The 9,987-nt window shown below is 39.8% G+C and overlaps 1 protein-coding gene across 3 annotated transcripts in view; it reads right to left on the bottom strand.

Annotated features, from left to right (window-relative positions):
• Window positions 1–2,753: 2,753 nt before the first annotated feature.
• LOC133551379 (cytotoxic and regulatory T-cell molecule) overlaps window positions 2,754–9,987 on the bottom strand; it is an 11,178-nt gene continuing 3,944 nt past the window's right edge. For 2 of the 3 annotated variants that reach the window (XM_061898033.1, XM_061898034.1), the window contains exons 4-10: window positions 9,906–9,987; window positions 9,623–9,778; window positions 6,869–6,940; window positions 6,677–6,739; window positions 6,447–6,596; window positions 3,815–3,901; window positions 2,754–3,663 (exon numbers count right to left, since the gene is read on the bottom strand). The exon at window positions 9,906–9,987 is cut by the window's right edge. In XM_061898033.1, the coding sequence (XP_061754017.1) occupies window positions 3,503–3,663; window positions 3,815–3,901; window positions 6,447–6,596; window positions 6,677–6,739; window positions 6,869–6,940; window positions 9,623–9,778; window positions 9,906–9,987 (771 nt within the window). In that variant the 3' untranslated portion in view covers window positions 2,754–3,502. The remainder of the gene's footprint in view (window positions 3,664–3,814; window positions 3,902–6,446; window positions 6,597–6,676; window positions 6,740–6,868; window positions 6,941–9,622; window positions 9,779–9,905) is intronic. The other variant, XM_061898035.1, reaches the window with a different exon arrangement.

Raw genomic sequence — 9,987 nt, 5'->3', positions numbered from 1 at the left:
ACCAGTGGCGTTTGTTTACATTGTGACGCTGGTGAGCTAGTGTGTAGTGAAGCATGTTTGGCTATTCCTCGTTCTGCGGGTATGATACTTGTAAGAAACTTACTTTATTTGTCGCCATGGAGGCAAGGATTAGGGATTTAGAAGTAGCTAAAACACTTCCAAAATGGGCTGTATTTTAGCCACTAGCTAGCTAGCACATCTTCCTGAGGGCGTTTCAGTGTTATAACTTCACCTTTATTGTTAGTTTTTCGGCCAAAATGCGTCCTTTCTCCCTTTTCTGTCTGCACACATTGTCTGCTTGTAAGTACTCTGTGATTGTGTGCTACCAACACGACTTGAGGGCCACAGGGGCATAGGGGGTGGCGGACCAGTACACTTCAGAGGCGGTATAGTACCGAATATGATTAATTAGTATCGCGGTGCTATACTAATACGGGTATATCGTACAACCCTAAGAAGAAGTTAACATACATCTATGATGGCACCAAGAATCAAAAACCATGTTTTTTAACAATGCTAGCACAATATTTCCGCATTCTAGCAGAGGGGTATGTAAACATACTTCTAAAATGGTTGCAATTATCAAAATCCATAATTTTTAGGATTAAACATACAAAAGAAACTAAATGCTTGGTTGATTTGGTAGGTCTGTTCTTTGCGCCATATGTATTACTTATTTCTGTTTTTGTTCTTTCATTGTGCTTTACATTTGTAGCTGTATGTTTAAATGGCGGCGCTGAGGTGGCAGCTGATTGTATCAGCTCTGTGTGCTTTTAATGTGTTTTATATCTTTTATTTTCTTTAATGTGTCCCCCTTGTTTTTATGTGTTTTACTTTATTTTTGTGGACTTTGTATCTGCACTGCAACCCCATAAGTTCCCCATTGTGGATTAGATAAAGTTCATATCATCGTACAACGTTATTCTTCTCGAGAAGGTTATTAATAACCGATTAACTTGATCTTATGTATTATTATTTAAATATAGTATGTGCACACCATGGCCTTCACGGGGGCAGAGGGGTTAGTGCGTCTGCCTCACAATACGAAGGTCCTGAGTAGTCAGGGTTCAATCCCGGGCTCGGGATCTTTCTGTGTGGAGTTTGCATGTCCTCCCCGTGAATGCGTGGGTTCCTTCCGGGTACTCCGGCTTCCTCCCACCTCCAAAGACATGCACCTGGGGATAGGTTGATTGGCAACACTAAATTGGCCCGAGTTTGCATGTCTTCCCCGTGAATGCGTGGGTTCCCTCCAGGTACTCCGGCTTCCTCCCACTTCCAAAGACATGCACCTGGGGATAGGTTGATTGGCAACACTAAATTGGCCCTAGTGTGTGAATGTGAGTGTGAATATTGTCTATCTGTGTTGGCCCTGTGATGAGGTGGCCACTTGTCCAGCGTGTACGCTGCCTTCCAATTGTAGCTGAGCTAGGCACCAGCGCCCCCCGCGACCCCAGAGGGAATAAGCAGTAGAAAATGGATGGATGGATGTACACACCATTCTTTGCGGCTGGCTCTAGGGCAGGTTCTTTCGCAGCGCAGGTGTTTTTGTGGCTTTCAAAACACAGTTGTAGCAATGCTGGTATTTCAGGTGGCTGATAAAGTTTGATTTTTTTGAAGCGCAATGTTTTTTTCTCCTCACAGAATTTTTGGCGTCCCACTGGATGTGAATTCTCCCTGCCCACTGGGTGTGAGTTTTCCTTGCCCTTTTGTGGTTTCCTCCGAGGATGTCGTAGTCATAATGATTTGTGCAGTCCTTTGAGACATATGTGATTTGGGGCTATATAAATAAGCATTGATTGATTGATTGATTCCAGAACATTTGGAGAAATGTCTTCTAAAACAGTGATCACCATCATGTTTGTTTACAATGACCTAACGGGATGTTTACGACAGGAGTCAGACAAAGAAGCACTTGATTTGTTCACCCTAACTTACCTACACTATAAAATACAAGTACCGTAATCTCAACTCACTGAAAAGTTTTGTCTTTTCATCGGTTTTCAGAGCTACTTTTTGGTATTAGATTTATCAGTGTGACGTCATAATTCCTTATATCGGCATGATAATTATATGTACGATATTTTTCATGAACCCACTAATAACACAGAGATGACATGCAGGCAGTTTTTTTTTCCATTAAAAAAATATATATTCTATTAGCTTTGAAAATTATTATTTATCAAAACATCTCCTACATTTGATTTTTCACTGCAGTTTTTAAACGGATTTTGTAGCTTTTATCAAAAAGTTATTTTCATGCGTCCTGATCTCTCAATCTACACTGTATACCAAATGTATGTGAAACACAATGTACTTTGATTTTTGGCCGCCGTTTAGATACTATTTTAAAATTCTTGGCTGGGGTTAGACTCGTACCGCTTCAGTATGGCAAAGATTTGCAGTGAGACCCTCATGTTTTTGGTGACGTGCAATGTACTCTGCCATGAATGGTTACGTTGGTACTGCACACACCTACATAAACAGTAAAAATAAATGGTTTATAAGGTAATGTCTGGACTGGTTGGACATTGTTTAGTCTTCATCTCATGTAATTCCTGAATCGCTGGTGACATAACAATGCTCTAAACTGAACTAAGCTCCATAGAGCTAACTCGAGACAAAGCACCAATCAATAGCAGGTGTGCTTATAATGTTCACAAAAGTACTGTCGTTGCCTACAGTGGTAAACAGACAACTAGAATACAAAATAAGAGCACCAAACAGGAAATGACACGAAAACAAAACAAAGTCCAAACAGTCACACAGAACGTGACAGATCTTCAAATTTATTCAAAAATATAAACATAAAACATTGTAACTTGGAAAAACAATTTATTTTCTACAGAGTATTATAGAGTATGGCCACTTTCAGGTTCATTCACACAGTTTATCCTGTTCAGGAGCATTAACTGTGATGCCCTGATTGACTTGATGTGACCTAAACTCATTGCATGCAATGTTCATCTCGTAAATATAACTGCTGGAATAAACAAACTTTGCACGATATTCACATTTTTTTGAGTTTCTCCTGTATACATGAATGCTGTTAAAGGTGATCAAAATAAGTCAATAATTCATTGAAAATTAACTTGATTGGACAGTCCCGTTGTCAACTTTTAAGCAGACTTGTTCAGTTTCTATACATTAGAGCAGTGGTTCTCAAACATTTTCACCAATTACCACTTCAGAAAACACTTGACTCTTTAATTACCACCATCTAAATATGGCAGCATAGTGGGCCAAAGTATTCATTGAAAACAAAGCAGGTTTTATTTAACAAGTATATTTAATATACTTTTTTGAAAAGTAACACTGGGCGGGTCGCAGTAAATACTGGACCCTTTCCTTTGCCAGTATGTATTTATTGTATAAACCCACAGTGTGTCTGCTAAACATAAAGATAATACAACAATACTTACTTTTAATGTACTTGCAATCTGCCAATAATTAATGCTAAGCTAATGTACAATTTGACTGGTTCTGAGGATGGTGACTGTGCACGTCATGGTGGAAGCTCTGTGTCCTGCATGTCACATTTGGCCGAAGTGGGGTTTGATGATGAAGACGCCGCCTCTTTCTCAACTGCCATCTCAATGACTGGTCCTTTTGAAGTTATGGTGGCTTTTTCAACAGCATATTGTGTAAAAGCTGTCCTGAAGAGCCCTAAGGGAGTGAGAAATGTTTTAAAACATGTAATTTGTGCCCTTTAAATGTATTGACACAATGAAGGCTACTAAGAGCAGTTAATGTTTTTACTAAATAAAGCAAAGCACCAGACCAACAATGCCAATAAAAAAGTAAACATCTTGAGTACCTCGTCGATAGTGACCCCTGGTTACTTTTTCTTCTTGACTTGATTTTGATTTACCGCTCTCTTCTGAAGGGTCAGATATTTCATTTTCTGCAACAACATCGTCAAAAACATGATGTTTGACAATAATAAACACAATGACTGTAAGCAGGTATAGTCAACCAATTCCACATTTCTAGACAACTACTGACCGAGGGACCAGACTTCGGAGAACCAGCATCCTCGAGAGTAGACATTTGATTTTGGTCTATTTATTTTGTCAAGAGTTACTGGAGCCCTATGCTGTTTTCAAAGACCTTCTGCAAAAAAGCTAATCAAGATCATCTCTATGACAACATCCTCATGTTTTCTAGCAAACTGCAGCAAAAGTATGATTTAAAAGTGAGAGTTTTTTTCATTTAACTTGCAGTTGAATAGCCCAAATGATGAAAAAGAGAGGACCTAAGATGGAGCCTTCAGGAATACGACGAGTACAACTAAATAAGTTGAACACATGACTACTGACTGCATCCCTCCCATCCAAAGGCAAAACCTAGTAACTCACGTCTAGCTGATTTTGAGAAAACAAAGGAAAACCAATCTATCTTGATGCTGTCTTACAAAGATTTACAAAGTCATCAAACGTATATATGTTTTCTTGAGCTTTCATTTTCTTGCCGATTGAGCCATGGATTGAATCTGCTCTCATGAAGTTGTGCCCTTTCTCCAGATATTTTATCAGAATCTCGGGTGGGCCCCATTCTGCGTTTGTACATTGGGCAAGAGCCGTGTACAGCGTCCAGTTTTTATTTTGACCTCCACAGTTATCTGCCCAAAAGAGTATGCAAGGGGAAGAATCAAGAACAATACATTTAATGAAGGTGCTTGCAACGTCCTGGGCCAATCTTCCAAATATCCACTCGTGCCATAATATCACATAATCAGGTTGACCGTCGGCCCCCATTCGTGCAAATGTGTCATTAAAGACAATAAGGCGACTGACAAAGAAGCTCCAATTGGTCCCTTGAGATACTAGGTTTTTCTGTTGTATCTACACGGTGATGTGGTAGTTGCTAGGTCCTGCCAAGCGCGTAACAGCTTACTTACGGAACAAATTGCAATATCGCATACACTAATGTAAAGCATATCACCTAGGATCTCCAAAATTATTATCAGCTCAGTTTTGACCAAAATTGAGTTTCTGGGTTTGGCCTTTGGACGGGAGATCTGACGTAAACATGCTGCAGCAAAACTAAGTGTTGTACATAAATCACTTAGAATAAAAAAAAATAAAAAAATGCCAAAACGAGAGGACTAAGTCATTTAACCCCTTAAACGAATAATTATTTAGCCTCAGCGCCGTTTCAGCCACACTAAACCAGCTAAGGCCAGTCCCCCTCGGACAAATCTTTACAAGGGTAAGTCAGCCGTGTAAATCTTGAATCCCCGGCACTTAGCTTTGTATGGACTCATTGATCATTTGCAAAGTGAGTTCGGAGAGGAAGTGACGCCAAAAAGACCACGCCCCACACAGGAAGTGACGCCAGAAAGTCCATGCCCCATACAGGCGCGGACATAACAAAGGTGGAGGCGGATCATACAGACATGCCCGTGTTTCTCCTTCTTCTACATGTACAGGCGCTTTTGGAAATCACAAATCAATATCTTAAGAGAAGGCAACGGGTGATTGCAGCTATTTCGGATACAACACTTCTCAGATGGCAAGAGAACTTGCAAATGTTCGGGTCAGCGGTGAGTCTATTTACCGAAAAACGTTGTTTCTTCCTCCTGTGGATGTGATACAGCCAGTGTGTGATGACAATTATTGCTTTATGGATGTGACTGTGAAATGGCCAGGCAGTGTGCATGATGCCCGCATCTTCGCTAACTCCGCCGTTAGAGCACAGCTGAAAGATGGAACCATCTACTGTCTCATATCTAATAAAGATTTGCTTAATGTATGATGTCTCAGGTGTGATTCATTACAATAGGGCCCCACAGCACACTGGATTCTAGATAATGGAAGTACCACAGCACTGGGTATTGTTCAAAGGAGATACATTTTAATTTAAAAACTTGCACACAAAACTTGCACACAAATTTAAAATGCTCAGCGAACTATTTACAATATAGCTTTTTTAAATAACTTCACAGTTAAGTAAAGTCATTTACTGGAGAGCTTGGAGCAGAGGGACGCTTTTATCTAATTAATTTTTTTCCGCGCATGCGTACTAGGTGGCGACGGAGGGGGCGGGGGTCGTAAAACGGTGGCATTGTTGTGTGTTGACACGGATAAGGTTAGGTGTGATTTACCCTGTATAACCTTATTCGGCTTAGTGTAAACGGAGCCTTAGAGAGGTGCCTTGAGGAACGCCTCAGTTATGTAAATCATAAGTTTGGATCTCAGTGTTCCATATTTAAAAGGAAGGTTAACAGGATCTGCCTATGTGTTTACAGTGGTCCAAGTTCCTCTATACAACAGGAGCACTCTAGTGTTTTTAGTAATTTGCTGCAAAATTGTCTCCCAAGTGTTGAATAGCCCTGCCATAAATGCACAGTAAGATAGGAAAGTGCAACTTTTTTCGAGCTTATCATAAATGGTACATAGAGTTCCTGTTACCAAATTAGAAACAGTCAATGTGTATTTAGCACTTACCTTTTTCCCAGGTGATATGTGCTCTTCTTAGCTTCAGGACAAAACAAATGACCACTGCAAGCAGACCAAGAATAAGGCATGCCACCAAGAAGATCAGTAATGGTGAAGTTTGTCTATGTCCTGTTTGCATATCCGGGTCAATGGACACAACTAGGAATAAAAAGAACATAATGTAAATTCCTTAAAAGTACACAAAAAACAAGATGTATACTCTAGTCATGTGAGCCTACTTGTTGTATTTCCATTTGTGTTGTTATAGGCTCCCTCAGAGGAAGATGTATTTTGATCTTTACCTGATTGTGGAAAAAGTAATGATCACAGTGGCACACAACATGGATTTCTAAATAGAATGATGTAAGTTTTACCTGAATAGCATTTATATGAGGCTGAAATTTAAATACATTGTAACGATTGCAACTTACAAACAGTGACTACGGTACCCGGTGTGCTTGTATTCCATTTAATTAGATTTTTTGTGGTAGTCGAACCTGGTACTATAAAAAAGAGGGAAAAGGTGATTTAGTGGATTCCATCCATCCATTTTTTACCGCTTGTCTCCCCTCAGGACCAAGCTGGAGCCCATCCCAGCTGTTCTCGTGCGAAGGACAGGGTACACCCTGGTCAAGTCGCAGGCCCAACACAGACAGACAACATTCACACTCAAGTTCGCATACTATGGCCTATTTCGAATTTACAATCAGCCTATCCCGAAGTGCATATCTTTGAAGTGTGGAGGAAGTCGGAGTACCCGGAGAGAACCAATGCAGTCACGGGGAGAACATGCAAATGTCACACATAAGGAAGGAACTCAGGGCCTTCTCGCTGTGAGGCAGGAGCACTGTGCCATCCTGCTGCCCATCTTGAGTTACCAAAAACTTTATTAATTTTCTACCAAATATCCTTACATCGAGGTAATGTGTGGCAGAACGATCGCTGTGGATCGACTACTAGCCTCCTGTTATTTGGAGGCAAAATTTCAGTCTTTTAGGAATGGTTGAAAGAACGGTGGTGTATGTGGGAGACACATGACCTCCTCCCATCAGGGCCGGTTTTTCAAACTTGACATAGATGGTTTCCTTCACTCCTCTTTCCTACAATCCGCCCTCCCTGTCCAGAATCTGTACATTTTTGTTTTCAAAGGAGTGCTGTTTCTCCCAGAGGTGCAGGTAGACAACTGAGTCTTGGTCTTCAGTTGCCATGTGTCGGATTAGTGGTTGTTTTGTTTCCCCAATATATGAATTGGTTAATTCATCATTATTACACTGGATTGCCTACACCAGATTGTTTTTGTGGGTGTGGAGTATCCAGTCTTTAGGATGCATCATTCTCTGTCTCAGGGTGTTGCCTGGTTTGAAATGTACCAGGATGATATGTTGGTAAAAAAAATATTTTGTATTTTTGACGGTTTTCTTGGTGATGCTTTTATTTTTATTTTTTTTTTTGTCTGTATTGCGTAGTTACAATTATATGTTTTTACTTGTAATTGTGTTGAGTTGTGGACCCCAGGAAGACTATTTGGTTGTTGTGGCAAATCAAATCAAAATCACATAGACCTGATATATGTGGAATGGCAATATTTATGTGTCTGTGACTTTTTTCCTCCTCATTCACTCTGTTCTTGTTATTTCTGGAACTGGAGGCACTTTTCACAAAATGACTTGCTATGGTAACCACAGGTTTGGAGGGCTTCTGTCAAATGCCTATGTTCTTTCTCTTTGGTCTGTGGGCTGGTAGGAACATTATCAGCTCGGTGTTGTAGAGTTCTGATAACGCCTAGTGTGTGTTCCAGTGGGTGGTGTGAGTCAAAAAGTAGGTATTGATCGGTATGTGTGGGTTTTCGGTAAACCCCAAAATGGAGGCCCGTGTGTTCTCAAATGTGGAAATCACAGTCCAAAAAAGGCAACTGACTGTCTTTGACATCCTCTTGTGTGAACTTGATGTTTTTGTCCACTGAGTTAATGTGCTCGGTGAAGGCTTGCATCTCTTTGTTTCTGATTTTCAGCTATGTGTCATTCACATATCAATACCAATGACCTGGTGCTGTTCCCTTAAAAGAGCTAAGAGCTCTTTTTTCCATGTCCTACGTGTAAAGGTTCGCTACTATGGGGGAAACAGGTGATCCCATGGCACAACCATGTATTTGTCAGTTAAACATTCCCATGAATTGAAAGTATGTAGTGTCGAGGCAAAGTTCCAGCAAAAGGCAAATCTGTTCTGGGTTTAGTGTGGTTCTATCATGTAAGGTGCGATCACCTATTACCAGTTGCTTCACAATCTCTACTGCATTCTGGGTTGGAATACAGGTGAACAGGGAGGTGACGTTGAATAAAACTATAGTCGAGTTTTAGATCTCTGATCTGTGCTACAACGTCAATTGAGTTTTGAACGTGATGTGGAGTTCTGCCAACCAAAGGTGCTAAGATGTTGGCCACATACTGAGCAATTTTGTATGACACAGAGTTAATGCTGCTGACAATTGTTCTGAGGGGAGCCACATCTTTGTGTATTTTTGGAAGGCCGTAAATACCAAGGATGGTTTCTTCTGGGTATAATTGGTAACACAATGCTCGGTTGATGGCTTCTGACTTTTGTAGAGATTGTAAGAACTCAAATATTCTTCTCTTGTACCCACTTGTAAGATCCCTTTTGAATATTTCATATGTGTTGGGGTCTTTAAGAAGTGTAAGCAATTGGTTCTAAGTTAAGAGGGATGCCCACTGTAACATCGCCTCAAAGCCAGCCACCAAATGATTCTGCTGCACTTAAGATTTTGTTCAGGAATGTATATACATTAAGAAAACATACAGTATATACTGTACATTCAAGCTTGTATTTTTGGTATTTATACCCGCAATATGAAAAAAGGCACATGTATTACAAAAATGGAATTTTGAAAATGTTATACAAATTTTGCAGCAAAAATAATAACTACAAACAATGTTTCTTTGCAAAAACAGACTAAATAGATAGATAGATAGATGGATAGATGGATAGATGGATAGACAGATAGTACTTTATTGATTCTTTTAGGAGAGTTCCTTCAGTAATCCTATATTGTGCTAAGTCAGCTACGATAGGCTCTAGCTCCCAAAACATAAGCAGTAGAAAATGAATGGCTGGATGGAAAACACATTTTTCAATTTCAATACTATTTTTTATACTGCACAAGTACTTACAGTATTTTCCAATTTTGACAAAGTTCATCAGGGGTTGTAAATGCAGACATGGATGGCGAACAATGCATTTCACTGCACTTCTGGTATTAACTGACTGCAAATGTACCATATCCATGGAAACATACTTTTTACCCTCGTATTTCACTTGGGCATTACCTGTGGAGTAAAACAGGTGTGAGATGTATATATATATATATATATATATATATATATATATATATATACTCATTCTTCAAATTACAAGTGTTATTTCTGACATTACTATTATTACTAATCAACTCACCCAAAAATTCAGGTCCGTAATCAAACTTCCAAGAGATTTGAGGAGGAAAATGGTTCCCTTCAGCAGTACACTGTATGACAAA

This window comes from Nerophis ophidion, linkage group LG04, assembly GCF_033978795.1.
Source record: "Nerophis ophidion isolate RoL-2023_Sa linkage group LG04, RoL_Noph_v1.0, whole genome shotgun sequence".
NCBI classification, from domain to species: domain Eukaryota; kingdom Metazoa; phylum Chordata; class Actinopteri; order Syngnathiformes; family Syngnathidae; genus Nerophis; species Nerophis ophidion.
The sequence above is the reverse complement of the archived record's forward strand: the minus strand, read 5'-3'. Positions and strand labels throughout refer to the sequence as shown.